The sequence below is a fragment of the Chrysemys picta genome, chromosome 1, assembly GCF_011386835.1.
Source record: "Chrysemys picta bellii isolate R12L10 chromosome 1, ASM1138683v2, whole genome shotgun sequence".
Lineage (NCBI taxonomy): Eukaryota > Metazoa > Chordata > Testudines > Emydidae > Chrysemys > Chrysemys picta.
Window position 1 is genome coordinate 196,346,332 of NC_088791.1, and position 20,494 is coordinate 196,366,825.

General features: G+C 38.1%; 1 protein-coding gene across 5 annotated transcripts in view; it reads right to left on the minus strand.

Moving 5' to 3' along the window:
* The window catches only part of DSCAM (DS cell adhesion molecule), a 614,601-nt gene that overhangs the window by 53,181 nt on the left and 540,926 nt on the right, over positions 1 to 20,494 (minus strand). For 3 of the 5 annotated variants that reach the window (XR_010594754.1, XR_006176627.2, XR_010594752.1), the window contains 6 exons: positions 12,763 to 12,880; positions 11,796 to 11,959; positions 7,776 to 7,874; positions 7,270 to 7,458; positions 5,648 to 5,938; positions 1,233 to 1,437 (listed from right to left, as the gene is read on the minus strand). Coding sequence is in view for 1 of the 5 variants with exons in the window: in XM_005304452.5 (XP_005304509.1) it covers positions 1,233 to 1,409; positions 5,648 to 5,938; positions 7,270 to 7,458; positions 7,776 to 7,874; positions 11,796 to 11,959; positions 12,763 to 12,880 (1,038 nt within the window). In the remaining 4 variants the exon portion in view is untranslated. Of the gene's footprint in view, positions 1 to 1,232; positions 1,438 to 5,647; positions 5,939 to 7,269; positions 7,459 to 7,775; positions 7,875 to 11,795; positions 11,964 to 12,762; positions 12,881 to 20,494 lie in introns of all 5 variants that reach the window. The other 2 variants (XR_010594753.1, XM_005304452.5) reach the window with 2 other exon arrangements.

Below are 20,494 nucleotides of genomic sequence, written 5' to 3' on the forward strand. Positions count from 1 at the left end.
TTAGCACAGTTCTAAGGGCCCTGCGTCAACACACACACAGGTGTCACTACAGGAAGGCAGGAAGCAACTTGAAGAAGAGGAGGGTGGATACTAATATTGGGGGGAAGATGAACAGGGATTTCCACATGTTATCCTGAAAAACCTAGGGTTGGCCCTAGTTTTAATCATCAAGAACACATGTTGTGTGAAATATCTATGACTAATTTTTTTTCATGCAGTACTTGGAAATAAACTCATTTTAAGGATTACAAATATTTTTGTTATTATGTAGTGCAGGCTGTGAAAGGCTTTTAACAAAATAATTTCAGTAAGCCTTGATGTCATGTACTATTCTCCACGCTTCACAAACACAGCCAAGTCATGAGGCACGCAGGGCAGGGTGCAGATATGGTACTCTGCCCCCATTGCAATTAGTGGTGATGGAGTGATCAGTGCATTCATCAGAAGAAACAATGAAATTGCATTAATTCATAGCTTTAATACCTATATCAAGTGCAGACACTTATGTATGAATAGGGTATTGATTAGAGAAAGGGACAGCTCAACAACAAAGAAAACGAGATATAATAGGAGAGCAGAGTTAGATAGACAGTATAAAACTTTTTCCATTTGAAGCGAACAATGAAGAATGCTATTATTAAACTTCTCCTGCTATAATACAGTACATTATACAATATAATTAATGCCCATCCCAATAAGCAATATGCGATCACATCTTTTGCAAATATACATGAGCAAGTCAGAGAATTTATGGGTGTGTTTTTCTAGCTCACTGATATCTGGCTACTGCATCAGAATTATCCTAGATGCGTGGTTTATGTTTTCTTGAAAAGTGGATTTCTCTCTCCCCCAAAGAACAACCAATATGATCTTTCAAAGAAATTGTAACTAGGGGATGCTGAAATTCTTTAAAAAAAATAAATTAATGGAACACATGATTTTTTCCCCCAGATAAAATAATCACTTTGCTTATGGAGATGAGACTTATTTTTCAAAAAGTTATTTCTTTACAATATTCATTTCTGTAAAAAAAAAGATTTTTTTTAAAGACAAATCACCTGTATTACTATAGTTACTAACTTAATATCACAAGAAAATGACACTTTATGTAGAAAAATATCTTTGGTACACCATACAAAGTCTCACAAGCTTTTCTCTTTACAGCCCCATTTATACATTCACGCTAGGTGACTATGAGTATGTGGGAATAAATGCCAGATGTCCTCTCTTACCTCTGAGTCTCTTCAGTCTCTGCTCCCTCCTCCTCCTTCGCACAATCAGCAGAAGCACAAAAAGCAGCAAGACCCCCACCAAGATACAGGAAATGGTCACCAGCATCTTTAGCCCTTCGTTGGTCGCCAGACCTTCCTCACTTTGGACAACTGATTTAATGAGTGGAGGGATTGTACCTGGAAACAGTGTCATGACATTAGATGCCTATTAATGAAGAGAAAAGGTTGAGTTTTCATAGAAACTGTACTATATCTTCCAAGGGCATACAAGCCATTAAGAGGGTTTTGTCATGTTCAATGTGGTATTACCTTCACACATGACATATTTAACTATTACAAAGAAATTGCAGATCTAAAGTCTAACCTATTTGTTTCATTCTTTACTATGGGAAATTAGTATTTGTGTAACAGATTTAAATCATTTATCAGGTATTCCTTTAAAAAGGAATGTACATTCACTGCTATGTACATCAAATGGGCCCTTTAAACAGAAACATTCTTGTATCAGGTGTCTAAGTGGGCAGCACTGCATTGATCTTGAATTCAGATAACCTACCTGCTGCTAATTCTGGAGCTGATAAAGACTTTCTGAGGTTTAGCTCATGAAAGAAATAGGACAACAAGGGTATGAGGAAGCCATGAGATTTTAGAAGTGGAGTAGGGGAAGTAGTTTATAAAGCACAGCCATTATAAGTCAGACAACTTGCTCTTTTCATTTTGGGATGCATTTGCATTTTCAGCATCATTCCCTGATGTATGGTCTGTAATACTTCACTCTTTGTTTTCCTTTTCAGGGATATGAGCAGCATGCAGCACTTTCTAAAGAAAGCTGTTTAAATCGTGAGAAGGTTCTCATTCACTTCCTGATTACTAGTAACCTGCTATATGCATCCACAAATGAGGCTATAAAATGTAGATTTGTGTGGAACATGAGTAGAAATATGTAAGTATTGTGAACTCTGATGACTGCAGATGGATGCTATTTAATTTTAACCAGCTACGAAAGCATAAAACTGGCAATCTGCTTGCTGAATGGATAGGAGGTTAGGATTAAAAAACAGAGACATTCTCTTTTACATCTGTACTCCTGTATTGTGTCATATGGTTGTCTCTCATTATGTAGCATACAAAATCATACGAGTATTATGATGTGATGTAATGTAAGTGCCATAATTACAGGTCAAATGTAAAGATCTACACCCTTTTTGCAGAATAGCTACTTGTTTTGTACATAATAAGCACAGCGATACCCTAAAAGACTTTGGGTAACCACAGGATGTGCCAACGTCCAAGGTTATCTCAGATACTTCAGCACATTTATTTTCATACGGTAGCATTTTTCATACACATTGTGTAGGGTTTTTTTTCCCTTTGCTGAGCTACAGTGTTCACGTTATACCAGAAATAATGTGGTTTAATAGGAAACCAAGAATAATAACAGCTTTATAGAGTAAAGCATGAAAACTCATTTACACAGAACTAACGGAAATGGTTAGCTAAGGAAATGACAGAGAGAACGATCAGCTAAAGATATGGAAAGAGCTGCAAAATAATGAAGGGCAAACTAATCTCTGCAAAGTAATCATCCCAAATTCTCCTGAATACTAATGACTAAAATTTGCCTTCACTTACAGTTACATATACCCTTTGGCTGAGGAGAGAGTTAGGCTCAGTAGTATCTAAAAATATGTCTTTCGAGATGCTATATTTTGACTTAAGTGGTATTAAAATAATGTCCTAACTTTAAATTAAAACCTCAGTTTTTAGGTAAATACATTAAATGTTCTATAGCTATTCTAAATAAAGTGCAAACCTGGTACATTATAGATGAGCACTGTTAGTTTAATACAATATGTACCACAAGTTTAATAGAATTATATATGCTTCACACAATCAGTGTATGATGTTTAGTGTGTGTAATTAGTGCTGAGCAAAAAACAAAATTTCCATCCCATGGCGATTTCTGATATTTCAACATTTGTTTTCATCCCAAATTGCCATTAAAAGTTAAAATATCAAAACTTTTCACAGAACAAAAAGTTATAAATAATTTCAGTTTGCAAATGTTTTGTTTTGGATCAGTTCAACATTCACCTGCACCTGCCTGAGCTGCTGTGGTGCCTCATAGGAGTTGTAGTTCGGGTGCCTCATGACCCCATTTACCCCTATGGGCCAGCCTCCCCAGCCAGCCTACATATCCCATGATACACTCTGGACCTGGTACTCCAGAGTGTCTTACTGCATTCCAGCTATTGTTGGCTGTTGGATGGGCCTTTGTGGGCCTAGTCAACTAGTGTAGTTTAGAGCTGCTACTGAAGTGGTCTAATTTATTCCAGGATTAGTACTGAACCAGCCTTAGAATTAGGGATCCAAAACTGGCTCCTTTGTATTCCCTGATGCCGTCCCCACCCCCATGCTCAGTGGATACTTACAGCTAAGAATCCAAACCTAAGTATTTTGGTTTGAATGTAACTGAAACACAAGCAAAAATAGAGGGGACACAAAATACTGCAAACTTAAACCACTGGGAAAGGTTAGCTGACATGTGTGGGAACTGAAATCAAAGAATTTCACAGAGCTCTAGCATGAATGCTCTAGCTTTTCAGACTAACTGGCTGTACAGAGCTTTATGTTTTAGGGCATTTAACCTAACACCTATTAGCTGTTCCAAACCAAATGCAAACCAAATAACTGAAAGGATGTGCAATTCAGAATTTTCTGCTAACTTTCTGAAGGTTTTACCCAAATTCTACTATTGCTAATAAGCACTCGTCTGTAGCACTTTACATCTTAAAACCCCAGAACAATAGTCCTTAAAACAACTTACAGTACGTACATTCAGAAGTATTATTATTTCCTTTCTACCGGTGGGGAAATTGAAACAAAGACCGGTAAAATGACTTGCCCTAAGTCACACAATCAGTCAAAAAGGTCAGGATTAGCACTTATGAATAGAACTGGTTGGAAATTTCACATCTGAATGATTTTCTAATAGAAAATTCACCTTCTGCAAAATCAGAATTTTCCTAAGGAATATTTAAATTTTGCCAGAATATTTTGAGTTTCCATTGGAAAATTGTCTCCAGCTCTATGGCTCCCCCTATCTTGGCAGCCCACCAGAGAGCAGTTAGGAGCCAGAGAACATGAGGAGTATATTTCATTTTGGCAACACTGAAAAACATCCCTGCGGCTGGAATGTTTTGGTGTTTCTACAACAAATTATTTCAGAATTTCATGGTTTTTGTCTCAATTTGGGATGAAAAAAATCCTTTCATGTAGATAAAATTCTGCTTCCCATCCTGCTCTACAAACTCTTCTGATTCCCAGTCATGTGCTCATTTTTCTAGATCAAACTCTCTTTCTCTAAGGCTGACTGTAGCCACTTTGGCTGTAGATCTTCACTACCAAAGCATTGTTATCAAACAGGATAATCAGTGTCATAAATGTCTGCTGCTCTTTGTGAGATTTTTCCAGTTGACCAGAAGCAGTGCCCCATTGAAATATAAATACTTTTACAGTTTTATTGTCTTCTTATTGCAGATTCCATATCGCAGCACACAAAGTTAAATGGCACTTAGATAACATCATGTGAATTAAATTATTTACCGTCTACTGACCAAAAAGCATGTGAGCTGCCTTTAGAAAACAGTTTTTCATATGAATTTAGGGGCTAACTGCTCTAGTTCTTTTATTATACATTCTGGTCTGCCCCTTTCACAACATCCCAACTTAATGTGCAGCTTAAAACAGCAGATCCAGTCATGCAGTAATTATTGTGCTTGGCTTTTTTAAATGTCAGGAAAAGGTAGAAAAACTGTGTTTGAAAGGATTGAGAAAGAAGGAGACAGAAGGGCCTAAGTAAAACACTAAGAAGTCAGCTGATGGTACTTGAGTTATAGCCAGCACTGATTGTATAACACAGTAAGGAAACCTCCTGCACCAAAATAACTTACTACACTCAAAAAGGACTAGTTTTAACTATTAGTCCAGCACTCTGAGTTGTTCAGTGTTAGGTTACTTAGTGAGTTTGGAGTTCTGTCACAAAGAAACTCCCGGGAATGACACTGCAGCCAATCACATTCTTTCTGGTGATGGTTGCAGGCACCAGTCATAAAAAAAAAATCAAAACGACTCTTGGATGGAAGAGAAACATTAGATATTACACAAAAACTGCATCTAAACCAGTGGGTCTCAACTTATTTATCATTATAGGCCATATATGTGGCCCACAATATGTTACCTGGGCTGCAGAGGTTGGGTGACAGGGCAGTGGCAGCCCCCACCCCGACCCTGGACCCCTGGAGTTGTGGGGCCAGGCGGCTGCCCCACCCTGGACCTCCGGAGCTTGCGGGGCCGGGTGGCAGCGGGTTGAGAACCACTGATCTAAACCAAATACATAAAATGGATGCACTTACTGCCATCATAGTTGAGTGTGGCAAATTTGGCCTGTTTCTCTGCACAGCCTGCACTGTTGCACACTCTCATTTGCAATTCATACCAAGTTGCTTCCTGGAGGTCATATAGTATGTAGGACTTAGAAAGTGACGTCCGCTGAGCCGTTGTCCATACTGTGGTTCGAAATGGCCGGTACTCCAGAGTAAAGGAGGTGATTGGACAACCACCATCATTCCAGCCAATAAGGTTCAATCGCACTCGAGTGGTGTTAATACTGGCAAAGAGTTCTTGTTCTTTGGAAAACTGTGGCTCTAAGAGAAAGTATATTTTAAGTGAAATACTTAAAATAAATAAAAATAAATAAGGAATAATTGACAGGACGGTCCTGCCTTTTTCATAAATCATTCTCAAAGTCTCCACTAGTCAGCAAATTTTTCTCCCTGTTTTAAAATGTTTTTTTTTTTCAGAGACCCAGATTTTTAAACCGAGAAATAGTGTGCATGCACTTCTGTGTGGACTGGACTTGCACAAGTCAGTTTGCACTTTTGCACAAGTCAGTTTGAAAATCTACAACCAACATTTCAGAATGTTATTCACTGCTGCCCAAACAAAAACCAAATATATAGAAAACTAAGTGAAAGTGTAATAGAAAGGCAGGTAAACTTGGAAAAAAATTGTACATTAGTGAATTGCCCTTTAGGGCTATATTCTTCCTTTGAAGTAGAATTGATCAAAATTTTTCAGCCGTAAATTTTGGGGCATAAGGGGCTTTGTCAAAATCAAAATATTTTGTGGGAAAATGTTAATTTTGACATAATCTTCTGTTTTTGTGATGGGAAAAATCAAAGCAAAAGCATCAAAATATTGACATTTTGAAATGAAACACTGTTTTGTTCAAAAATGTCCAATTTTTTTGTTTTGAAGTTTCTGAATCTAAACTTTTCATTCCTGAAAAGCAGCTGATATTTTGACTTTTCATCCCATTTCAAGATCAAAACAAATGTCAAAAATACTGGAATTTCCCATGCTACGGAAATTCTGTTTTCTGACTAGCTCTACTTTGAAGCATATGGGCAAGTCTCATTAATGGTAGAGGGAACAGACAGTATATCTTTAAATTAACAAAAAAGGACAAAAAACTTCAGAATCAGAGGTAAAATTTACCAAATCATTTTGGGATATTATCACCTTAAATCAAGAAAGAGAAGCAGCTAAGGTGCACATAAGGGCTTGTACTGCTAACCTATTCTGTCATGATAAAGACATAGCTGAAAATGTTTTCAGAGACAAGGTAGCTGAGGTAATTTACCCCTTCTGCTTAACAATCTATCCCAACTTGTATTTAGTTCAGAAACTCTGCTTCCTTTTCCAGGCCTTGAAAGATTGTACCTTCCACCAACAGAAGTTGGTCCAATAAAAGATATTACTTCATCCATCTTGTCTCTCTCATGCCCAGGGACCAACATGGTTACAACAACAATTCAAACAATGTTTTCAAAAGCAATAACAAAATACTCAAAGCAACTAAAATTGGAACATATGTGCTTCTCTTTCTAACCATAACAACAGAATTACTTCTATAGCAGGATGGGAGAGTTCACACTCATTAACTGTGTGAGTAAACAGGACAGCAATTCAGTACCTTTTCCAAGTGTTTTGGCCTCTATGATCTCACTGATGCGTCCTGGTCCCACTCCATTTTGAGCAGTTAGTGTGAACTTGTACCAGGTACCACATTTCAAGGTCTCTAAACGGTAGGACCGTTCACTAGGGCTAATGGGAAAACTACCCCACTGCTCACTATTATCTTCAGAGTACTGCAGTATGTAGCCTGCAAGAAAAGCAAAGACAATGATAAACCAGGTACCTAACGTCTTTAGAAGATACAAATCACAAATTCTGCTGAATATGACAAGTTATTATGAGGATTTTATATATTAGGAAACCTTTTAGCACAGAAAGATATTGAACTCTCTTCTTACTGGATTAGTTCCAATAGATTCTGTGTAATATAAATATACATATGACTTGCGTATGTGACTTCCGTGACCTCCGTGACAGACACAGAGCCCTAATCATTATTATATGCCAGGCCTATAAAGAGATGATAGTTTAGTAAGAAGTTGCAGTTAACCTGAATTCTATTACCTCGGATAGAACTACCACCATTGTCTCCAGGTATCCAGGAAAGAGTGATAGAAGAAGATGTGGTTTTGGACACAGTAAGTCTTGGCTGGTCTGGTGGCACTGGATGGGAAGGAGTTAAAAATAGAAAATAGATTTAAATGATTATGCATAGCTTTAAACCATTCTAACAGTCATTTATCAAATAACTGTTTTGTGTGGCAAAAATGCAAATTATTTCTGTCAAAGTGTCTGTATAGTTGACATCCTCAGTTAGGAGCGAGCAGACAAGCTCTCATTTTTTATATTTAAATTTCTATACAATTTTATCTTTCATTTTTCCCCACTTTTTCTCTGAACATCTGTATTTCTCAGCACTGCTATCCTGCAGGATCTCCTTCCAAATGACCAGGAATACACTCGGACTCTCATAATTAACTTTCTATTAATTTTCATGCCTGTTTTAAGCACAATGGCTGCAAGTTTAGCTGGGGGAAATTGAGGCCTGTTTGCAAATAAATGGCACACGCAGGGATGCGTTTGCACCAAATAGTGGTAATTGCATATGCAAAACTGGGTACACATTTTTCGTTCGGCTCCATGTGCTGAAAATTTAGCTGTGTGCGTTAAATGGCACGGGAATGGAGTATCTCTGCCATGAGGAAATCCAGCTTTCTCTTTGCAAAAGCTGCTTTTGCAAAGCCACAGCTCCTCCAGATGTTTCTCTTCCACTCGCAATGCCCATCCACATGGAGGAGATGCAGCACTACCAACAAGAGGTGGGTGAACCTGGAGAAGTTTTGGTTCTGTTGCTGTGCACAGTCTATCAGACCCAAGAGTTTGCCTGGACATAGAGGATGGATTCCCAGAGCAGAGTGCGTCTGGGGCTGATTGTGGGAAAGTGACCATCCCTCCCTCTTTTTCACTGTGACAACATATCATGATTCCATCACGTGATCTCATCTTGCAATATTCTGGTTCATTTTGGCAGACTCATACATGGCTTTGATTTCCAACAGAACTATTTATCTAGTCCTATTATGTCAACTGAGAATTCCTGAATGTGGGGACTGAAAATGCAGTGCATCCTGTGGACTCCTCGAAGAGGAACATTTGCCAAGCTAATGCTGTTTGTTAAAAAATTAACAAGTAGTGGTAGGTGAAATTCCAAAGAGTTGATTCAGTTTGGATCAGAGGCCTAGGGTCTGAATATTTATCTAAACTTTATCTGAATCACTTGGGTTTGCAATTCTGAACTAGAAATTTGATGAGAAAAAGCTCTCTTATGATTTCTGGGACTGCCTGGTTAGAGTCAGGAAGGAAAATTTGTGTGGTATTTAGTCACTTCACGTCACGTCCCCTTCTGCTCCTAGTTTGAACCAAGAGAGGCAGAGGTTCAAGATTATCATAAATTAATATTTTTTAAAAAGTTATATACACTTTACAATCACAACACAGGTTCAGTTCAAGTCGAGGTTTCGTCTGAGAGTTTGGATTTGTTTTCTCTCTACCCAACCAGGCTTATCCATCCTTACTTTCAGGTACTGATGAGTGGATAAAAATCTTTCTGCCATTTGCCCTTTTCTGAGGGAATCTCTGCCCCTATCATTTACACATCTACATGTTCCTCCTAAGAATTCTATGATGTATTCCATACTGTAAGAAACACCTCTGAAATCTCTAGGATTGGAAACTAGAGCTGATCGGGAACTTTTTTTATGAATCGTTTTTTCCATTAAAAAATGCCAATACATCAAAAACAAAACTGTCTGAGAAACAGGTAAGTTTAATGAATCTCCTGGCGTGAAATTTTTTTGGAGAAAAATTTTGAAACTGTCAAAATCTTTTGTTTCACCGTTTTCAAAATGAAAAATTCAGTTTGTCCAGTTTGAAATGACTTTTTGTTTAGAAACCTAAGCCAATTAGAGTGAAAAAGAGGCACGAAGAAAAAAAATGTCAAAATCAAACATTTTGAAATGATCAAAATGAAATGTTTCACTTATCCTGAACTGAATTATTATTATTTTTTTTTGGTTTGTGAAAATTTAGTCCTGATTCAGAATAAGGAAATATTTTCACACTCTTCAAAATATTCTCAGGATCGGAAAACTGTTTCCCACTCAGCTCTGTCAGAGACATCCTGCCCAGAAATGCTTGGAGGGAGCAGAATCTTAATATAGGTTCCATCTCTTTTTTCACCATAGATAGAAGAAGTGAGAAAGAAACTGGAGGCTGAAGCATGTGAAATTGAACACTATGGGTGAAATCCAGACTCCACTGAAATCAATGGCAAAACTCCCATTGACTTCAATGAAGCCAGAATTTCAACCTATAGGTCAGATTCACTAGCATGCTTCAGCTACTAAGCACTGTTCTAGTGACATAAAGCAGCTGTAAATACAGCTGGATTTATGGACTCTGTGTTCCCCAGAGCAAAGCAGATGGAGTAATCTTCTGCTGAAATTCCCATTCAAGTCACAGGACAGCAATTTGATCAGTGCTGATGTGAAGCAAGACCACCAATTTCACCTTGTTTATAGGGGGGCTGATCTTAACTCGCTAAGTACAGTATGAGTGCTGGAGAAAAAATAAACTCTATACTCCAGGGAAGATTAATTACATCAGATGTACTGTACCATTGCTCCCTTATTCCTTTTGCTTTGGCACATTCCACTGAGAGTTACTGAACATATTACACACTAAAAGATTGAACATAAAATTTTTCATCACAGTTCTCACCTTCTCCACCTAAGATCCCACATATTGGATGCCAATCTCCCTTTATTCCAAGGAATTAATAGTGATTTGCTTTTAATTATTGCAGTTTAATAACTTTGAGAATATACAATTATGAAAGTATGTATCAGAGTACAAGAAACAAAGCTTCAACTTAACATTATTTCTGTCCCATTTCTCTATTTCGATCATGTTTCAGACATTACAAAAAAGCATCCATGCTTCTTTGTTGGATTTTAGGTGAGTTAATGCACTCACTGATATTTGTTTCAAGGCTTAATAGATAGGGATACATAGAAATACCTACACTGCCATAGAGACCACCTCTCTCTTTGTGTTTTAAATTGCTGGACTGCTTGAGCTGACAATTTTTAGGATCGTATATCTGGGGACTGGGAACAGAGTGTTTTCCAAAGAGTGTTCCATGTGCTCAATTCAGTAATATATTTCCCATATCTGATAAGTTTTTGACAATTAAGGGTTATTTGCTCAATCTTTGCACTGAGGGGGAAAGAGGAGGAGACTCTTGTGAGTTGAGGGATCTTTCTGTGTGTGTGCACATGAACATTGTGTGTTTTGTTGACATTAGTGTTATATATATATTTTCACACTGTTTGTGCACCTAGCAATACCATATTGGGTGACTGTATACATTTAAAAATATTATAGGAGGTACCTGGTAATACCTGCTAACTAAGATTATAGTAGGGGAAAATATTAATACCCCCTCTTATAGTCACCATAGCTTTCTGTACATTTCTCCTTTCATGCTGAAGTTTTCCATGCTAGGTCTCAGTCCAGCAAAATTTGATTTGGGAAGTTTAAACAAAATTCCTTCAGCTATTGTTAAATTTTGCAACTTTAAAATGATATATTTATATATACATAATAACAGTAAAGCATAAGATGCTATTTTCCTTGTGTAGAACTCAAAACCAATTGAAAGTGAACACTTTGGACCCGATTCTGCAAATGCTTATCCACATGCTTAACTTTAAGTGCATGAACAGTCCCATTGAAGTCAGTGACTTTATCATATTAATTTTTAGCTTGCAAAATGTATACCATAAAATATACAGGATGATAAACTGCGAAGCAGCCAAGTCACTGTTACTAGGAGAACCTTTCTTATGAGTTCTCATGTCTCATTTTTGATTATTTAAATTTGCAAAAATATTGTTTATACATAGACATGCAAACACACGCGCACACACACACTTAAATATACATTACACACACTCTCACACATTAACTAAGAGCCATGGTAAGACTGTCAAAACAATTATGTAAAAGGTCCAATTGGCTTACCTTGCACCTGCAAATTTAAAATAATTTCATCAGATCCCCAGTTGTTACTGGCCACACAGCTGTAATATCCAGAATCTTCTGCTTTCACAGTACGGATAACAAAGCTGCCATTGCTAAAGATGCTTCTTCGCCCATCAATCATCACTAGACTGGGCGTCCCGTTACTACCTCACAGGAAACAAAATGCATACATTAAAGAAGTTACAATCGGATTAAAACAAACAAAAGAAAGAACAGGACCCCCTTTAGTTAAAGCAGCACTAGAAGCCTGCTGCTGGAGAATGCCAATGGTCAGTATTTGGATAAGTGGGAATCCTGGCTATGATTTGAATAATAAAGGAGAGGGCTCCCTCCTTAATTATCCACCACTTCAAAAAGTACCACCAACTCAGGACATAATGTAACTTAGAGTTGTACAATGCATCATAATCACTGGTATGGGGCATGGATTGCTCTCTCATAGCTTCCAAGTATCACTGCTGATCCAATATTTGGATTAAATTATTGCCCATACAGTTACAAGCATGGCTCTCCAACGCATGACCAGTATGTTTAGAAAAGAGCAAAATGTGTGTCATGTACTATACTCATGAATGTTTTCTTTTTAGAAAATTACTACTATTGGCATTTACCGTGGATTTTGATTCACATTAGCAACACAATGATCACTGACACTACAGTTATATTCCCCAAGCCTGATATCTAAATAGCAATTAAAACTATATTTAAAGTATTTAATATTTATCCCCTCTCCTCCTCCCCATTTTCAGTATCTTCTAACCCTTAAAGTCAACAAGTTTTAGTCAGTCGGACATTCTGAACTTCCCTTCTGCAGCTGTAATCAATCTCTACACAGTGAAGCAAGGGTATATTCCTCCGGACACACTCATGCAGTGTCATGCCCAATCTTGCCTGTGATTTTAAGCTAAAGTGCCTTATTCAAGCTACACATATAGTTGCTGGTTACCTATCCTTCATCCATTTGACTGTAGGAGATGGGTCCCCAACGGCCTTGCAAGGAAGGACGATATCCTTCATCCAAGGGGTTGTTACGGTGCCACTGAATGTCAGAATTCTGGCTGGAGCTGAACAATAAGAAGGAAGACTGAAACAGAGGAGCACTTTTTCATGCATTCTTTGGAGTAGAAACACACAAATGCAAAATTAATTATTTTTTACCAGCATTATCAGCTATTTATTTGAACACAAATAATGTATTTTTAATATCTGGAGGAAAGAAGACTGGGGATGGAAGAGCCTTGAAGTAGAATAAATCCCCAAAGCTTTTAATCCCTGAGCCCTCTTTCCTTTCCTAGTACTTTATGAGAACTTAATCTTTTGTATATTTATTGGTGAGAGCTAAGATGAAATGTTATATCAAAGGGATTCCCCTCTTCGAATTATCTTCTAGTCCACATTTTCTGGTAGTCGTATCTACAACACGTCAGAATCTTAAAGACTCTAGTTACTGAAGAATAGCATATAAGCATCCTATGATATCTCCTAGTTTCATTTTGACTAGCAAACACAAAATCTTATTCACCTCAGTGAAGTGAAAGTTGAAAACATTCTGAATATATCAATAATTGTTTTGATAATTTCTTTTATGACTAATCTATGTCTTCAAGGGCCCAGATACTTCAAAAGTCAAAAAGAAGAACAGGAGTACTTGTGGCACCTTAGAGACTAACAAATTTATTAGAGCATAAGCTTTCGTGGACTACAGCCCACTTCTTGCGGATACAGACTAACACGGCTGCTACTCTGAAACCTTTCAAAAGTCAACACTGTTTTATTCCTGCTCTTGCTATAAACGAGACATTTTTTACAAGTGTCAAACCACCTTAGGCTTTGTCTGTATGGTCCTATGCCCCACTGCATAGTCTTTCTAAGGTAATCATGTGATCAGAGCTTGTCCCAATACCAGCTCTACTTCTGTCTGAGTGGCATGGGTAGAAAGGTTCTTCTTTCTCATTTTCTAGCAGTTCATGGAATACAATGGGCTCTTTTGAAGCAGTCTTGCCCATTATCTATGTTTCCATCGAAAGTAATGTTAATGTAAAAAAGGAAAAACTATTACCCCAGATAAAACATTGTCATCTTGAACTCCCATGGGTATCATCACTATTCACAGCCTGGTGAGAGTTAGCAGTTTAGGCTAGATACCTACTTTACCACGTGGGATTGTTGGTGGAACTGCCAGGGTTCATAACCTGATGTGTGATTTTCAGTTAGGTCTATATTTTCTGGCTGAGACTGTCTCAATGGGGAAAAAGAGTGCCAGTGATTAAATACTAACATAAGAACATAAGAATGGCCGTACCGGGTCAGACCAAAGGTCCATCTAGCCCAGTATCCTGTCTACCAACAGTGGCCAATGCCAGATGCCCCAGAGGGAGTGGACCAACAGGCAATGATCAAGTGAACTCTCTCTTGCCATCCATCTCCATCCTCTGACAAACAGAGGCTAGGGACACCATTCTTTACCCATCCTGGCTAATAGCCATTAATGGACTTAACCACCATGAATTTATCCAGTTCTCTTTTAAATGCTGTTATAGTCCTAGCCTTCACAACCTCCTCAGGTAAGGAGTTCCACAAGTTGACTGTGCGCTGTGTGAAGAAGAACTTCCTTGTATTTATTTTAAATCTGCTGCCTATTAATTTCATTTGGTGACCCCTAGTTCTTGTATTATGGGAATAAGTAAATAACTTTTCCTTATCCACTTTCTCCACATCACTCATGATTTTATATACCTCTATCATATCCCCCCTTAGTCTTCTCTTTTCCAAGCTGAAGAGTCCTAGCCTCTTTAATCTCTTCTCATATGGGACCTGTTCCAAACCCCAATCCTTTTATTTGCCCTTTTCTGAACCTTTTTTGTGCCAGTATATCTTTTTTTAGATGAGGAGACCACATCTGTATGCAGTATTCAAGATGTGGGCGTACCATTGATTTATATAAGGGTAATAATATATTCTCAGTCTTATTCTCTGTCCCCTTTTTAATGACCCCTAACATCCTGTTTGCTTTTTTGACCGGCTCTACACACTGCGCGGACATCTTCAGAGAACTATCCATGATGACTCCAAGATCTTTTTCCTGACTTGTTGTAGCTAAATTAGCCCCCATCACATTGTATGTATAGTTGGGGTTATTTTTTCCAATGTGCATTACTTTCCATTTAGCCACATTAAATTTCATTTGCCATTTTGTTGCCCAATCACTTAGTTTTGTGTGATCTTTTTGAAGTTCATCACAGTCTGCTTTGGTCTTAACTATCTTGAGCAGTTTAGTATCAAATGCAAACTTTGCCACCTCACTGTTTACCCCTTTGTCCGGATCATTTATAAATAAGTTGAATAGGATTAGTCTGAGGACCGACCCTTGGGGAACATCACTAGTTACCCCTCTCCATTCTGAGAATTTACCATTAATTCCTACCCTTTGTTCCCAGTCTTTTAACCAGTTCTCAATCCATGACAGGACCTTCCCTTTTATCCCATGACAACTTACTTTAATTAAGAGCCTTTGGTGAGGGACCTTGTCAAAGGCTTTCTGGAAATCTAAGTACACTATGTCCACTGGATCCCCCTTGTCCACATGTTTGTTGACCCCTTCAAAGAACTCTAATAGATTAGTAAGACATGATTTCCCCTTACAGAAACCATGTTGACTATTGCTCAACAGTTTACGTTTTTCTATATGTCTGACAATTTATTCTTAACTATTGTTTCGACTAATTTGCCCGGTACAGATGTTAGACTTACCGGTTTGTAATTGCCGGGATCACCTCTAGAGCCCTTTTTAAATATTGGCGTTACATTAGCTAACTTCCAGTCATTGGGTACAGAAGCCGATTTAAAGGACAGGTTACAAACCTTAGTTAATAGTTCCGCAACTTCACATTTGAGTTCTTTCAGAACTCTTGGGTGATGCCATCTGGTCCCGGTGACTTGTTAATGTTAAGTTTATCAATTAATTCCAAAACCTCCTCTAGTGACACTTCAGTCTGTGACAGTTCCTCAGATTTGTCACCTACAAAAGCTGGCTCAGGTTTTGGGAATCTCCCTAACATCCTCAGCCGTGAAGACTGAAGCAAAGAATCCATTTAGTTTCTCCACAATGACTTTATCATCTTTAAGCGCTCGTTTTATATCTCAATCATCAAGGGGCCCCACTGGTTGTTTAGCAGGCTTCCTGCTTCTGATGTACTTAAAAAAACATTTTGTTATTACCTTTGGAGTTTTTAGCTAGTTGTTCTTCAAACTCCTCTTTGGCTTTTTTTATTACATTCTTGCACTTAAATTGGCAGCATTTATGCTCCTTTCTATTTGCCTCACTAGGATTTGACTTCCACTTTTTCATAGAACATTAGGGTTGGAAGGGACCTCAGGAGATCATCTAGTCCAACCCCCTGCTCAAAGCAGGATCAATCCCCAGACAGATTTTTGCCCCAGATCCCTAAATGGCCCCCCCTCAAGGATTGAATTTACAACCCTGGGTTTAGCAGGCCAATGCTCAAACCACTGAGCTATCCCTCTCCCACTTTTTAAAGGAAGTCTTTTTATCTCTCACTGCTTCTTTTACATGGTTCTTAAGCCACGATGGCTCTTTTTTAGTTCTTTTACAGTGTTTCTTAATTTGGGGTATACATTGAAGTTGGGCCTGTATTATGGTGTCTTTAAAAAGCGCCCATGCAGCTTGCAGGGATTTCACTTTAGTCACTGTACTTTTTAACTTCTGTTTAACTAACCCCCTCATTTTTGCATAGTTCCACCTTTTGAAATTAAATGCCATAGTGTTGGGCTGTTGAGATGTTCTTCCCACCACATGGATGTTGAATGCTATTGTATTATGGTCACTATTTCCAAGCGGTCCTGCTATAGTTACCTCTTGGACCAGCTCCTGCGCTCCACTCAGGACTAAATCGAGAGTTGCCTCTCCCCTTGTGGGTTCCCGTACCAGCTGCTCCATGAAGCAGTCATTTAAAGTATCGAGAAATTTTATCTCTGCATTTCATCCTGAAGTGAAATCCCCCACTATTATTGGGTTCTTAATTTTGATAGCCTCTCTAATTTCCCTTAGCATTTCATCATCACTATCACTGTCCTTGTCAGGTGGTCTATAATAGATCCCTAATGTTATATTCTTATTAGAGCATGAAATTTCTATCCATAAAGATTCTATGGAACATGTGGATTCACTTAAGATTTTTACTTCATTTGATTCTACATTTTCTTTCACATATAGTGTCACTCCCCCCCCCCACCCGCACGACCTGTTCTGTCCTTCCGATATATTTTGTACCCTGGAATGATTGTGTCCCATTGATTGCTCTCAGTCCACCAGGTTTCTGTGATGCCTATTATATTAATATCCTCCTTTATCACGAGGCACTCTAGTTCACCCATCTTATTATTTAGACTTCTAGCATTTGTGTACAAGCACTTTAAAAACTTGTCACTGTTTATTTGTCTGCCCTTTTCTGATGTGTTAGATTCTTTTTTATGTGAATGTTTATCATCTGATCTGGCCCTTACATTATCCTCCTCCATCCTCTGCTCCTGACTATAACCTGGAGATTCTCTATCATTAGACTCTCCCCTAAGAGAAGTCACTGTCCGATCCACATGCTCCTCTGCAGCAGTCAGCTTTCCCCCATCTCCTAGTTTAAAAACTGCTCTACAACCTTTTTAATGTTTAGTGCCAGCAGTCTGGTTCCACTTTGGTTTAGGTGGAGCCCATCTCTCCTGTATAGGCTCCCCCCATCCCAAAAGTTTCCCCAGTTCCTAATGAATGCAAACCCCTCCTCTCTACACCATCGTCTCATCCACGCATGGTGTAGAGAGGAGGGGTTTACATTCATTACTATAGGGATGCATGCTATAAAAATGCCTAAAATAGGCAGACAGATACATTTGGACAATTAGGTCAGTCTATGGATGGTTCATCTCCTCTAATGATATGAGCATTACATTAAAATTATCCATAGTTGTGAACTCTCTGTCAAGAATTCACTTCAGATATAGAGTGGAGGGGAAAATGTGGCTTTATGTGCCTCTGACCCTGGAGTCAGTCCCTGGTGGAACTTAGAACAGCCCTTTGTCTGATCTAAGTTGTTTCAGGTTGCAATAGTACCCAAGGACCATTTTGGCAACTAGAAATCACCAGAAAAGAACAGATCTCTGGTCATGGGAAATGTGATCAGACACATGCTAAAGTCAGCAAGGTATCCCATCTGAAAACATTCATGTGGATGTGTAATTATGTCCTAAATGAATGGCCCATAGACAATTTTAGCAATATAAAACACAATTTTAAAGGCGCCTTCTAAATTTGGTCTTGCACCAGTTTGTGCCTACAAAACTGTTATTTGTGTACTCAAAATGGGCTGTCTGCTTTGAAAATGAGGCCTTTATGTAGTATGGGATGAATCTATGTGGGACAATGAATTTTAAAAATAAGAAAAGTGTGGTTGTCAGGATCAAGGAACTATTTTATAAGATGGCTCATAGAGGAAACTTCATTTCGTTCCACTTTAGCACATGCTTGCTTAAGCCATGAATTTTAAATGTCTATGGCTGCAGCAGCAGGATGTTCAACACAAGTCAATAGTGTGTTTTCTTCAACATGCTATGAGCAAGCACAGACTAAAACATTGTATCTGGGGAAGATGAATTTTCTTATGAACTGGAAAAGCTCAGATTGGTATTTTGAGCTGTGGGAACTTGGAAAATAGATTTGTCATTTTTAATAGATTCCTTTTGTGCTACATAACACAAAGCTGTTTTGTTTTTCAATATGAAATTTGCTAACTTTAGGAGGGATAGTCTCACCGCAATTACTAGGGAGTTAGGCAAATAAATCGGAGGGTTCGGAGGGGATAGGAGTCTAACTTGAATCCACAAAAGCTAATAAATTCAAAGTTAAGATGGCAGCTCCATCTTTAACACATACTGTACTGAAGGATTTCAGCAAAATGTTACTGTAGTATTTTTGTTTCATAATACATAAGCCCTGTGGGGTCATGTTTTAGCTTTAACATAATGCATTTCCCAGGTATGACACTTAATGTAAATTATTATTCAGTTTTAGTCCTTAAATCTGCATCTAAAAGCACCATGCTGAATTTGGATGCAACTATATTTCATAGTGCATTTTTAATACTGATATTCTTCAATCGTGCATGTTGATCAGAACTGACAGTTAATGATCCATTTTTTGCCAATTAGACAAACATGAAAATGAGAGTCAGCATCAAATGTAACTGAGATGTTTCATCTCAGTAGGTTCTTATCCTCTGCAAATCATATTTAAAGTAAAATCATACATAGAACAGGTCTTGAAGAGTGAAAGAAAATTACTTCTGTGGGCTGCAGTGGGACTGCTGGGATACATGAAGAGAAAATGAAGCCATATATTAGGTACTGGTAATCATTTTGGACTGTGATGCCTAGATTCTCTTAATGTGTGGTAGAAGCCTGAACTTATTAGGACATTTGCTCTGGTAAAAAAATTAATTAAAACATACACCAAAAATCAGTTCTAATGACTGAGAGGAACAGATGAAATGAAGCCTAGGTAGTAGGACTACAGTATATTGCTAAGAGAAAAAGAGCCAGACTGAAAATGCCCATTATTTGCTGATGCTAAACAGCAGCCAACAAATACGTGCTTATTCTACACGTGCAGGTACTTCTGAAACCACCATTCCATCAAGGCTAATGGAGCACTGTCTTGAGTAAATGATATCACCAGAATAGCATGAAGGAAGTCAATCGTCACCTGTGATGTTGCACTGTTGTTTTCTGCAGTGCCATTTTCAGGCACATATGTTTTGGGAAAGACTAACACAAGCATGACAAGACCACACAGTAGGAAAAGGTAACTGGATAGTTAAAAACAAGCTAACTAAAACAAACAAAATCCCAAAGTCTACCCACAGACTGACCACCTGGAGTGAAATCCTGCTTCCACTGAAGTCAATGCCAAACTCTCACTGACTTCAGTGGAGCCAAGATTTTACCATTGGAGTGTTTTTTTAAGCTAGTCATTCTGTCTAAGAAAATAGTTAATGCAGTCACTATAATTTACCTACAAAACAGACCCAAAGACACCTTGAAGTATCAGTAAAAGCTGCAATCCACTTGTGAGCAGAGATGGAAGGAAACTAGAATTCCTCCTGTTCCACTGAAAATTCCAAATTTTCAACAAAAAAATAATCATTCCAAAAAAGTCCAAAAAATGAATTTACAAAATTTCCCATGGAACAGATATTCATTTCAGAAGTGTCAAGAGAATAGTTCATTTTGATATTTTCAAAATGTTTCTGAGACTACTTAAGCTCTCTTATACTGACTGAAAATTTCTGTTAGTTTTTACTACTGTTTTGGATTACTGCAAGATCCCTGACTTGAAGAAAAAAATGTGTTCATACAGCAGAATTCCAGTAAAAGGCCTCACCAGGTTCCTACCAACCTTCTTGTGTAGTTTTCTTACTTTCTGAAGGTAACTTCAAAAGTTAATTCCTCCCTAGGTTACAAATCAGATTAATAAATTCATAGATTCTAGGACTGGAAGGGAACTCGAAGTCATCGAGTCCAGTCCCCTGCCCTCATGGCAGGACCAAATACTGTCTAGACCATCCCTGATAGACATTTATCTAACCTACTCTTAAATATCTCCAGAGATGGAG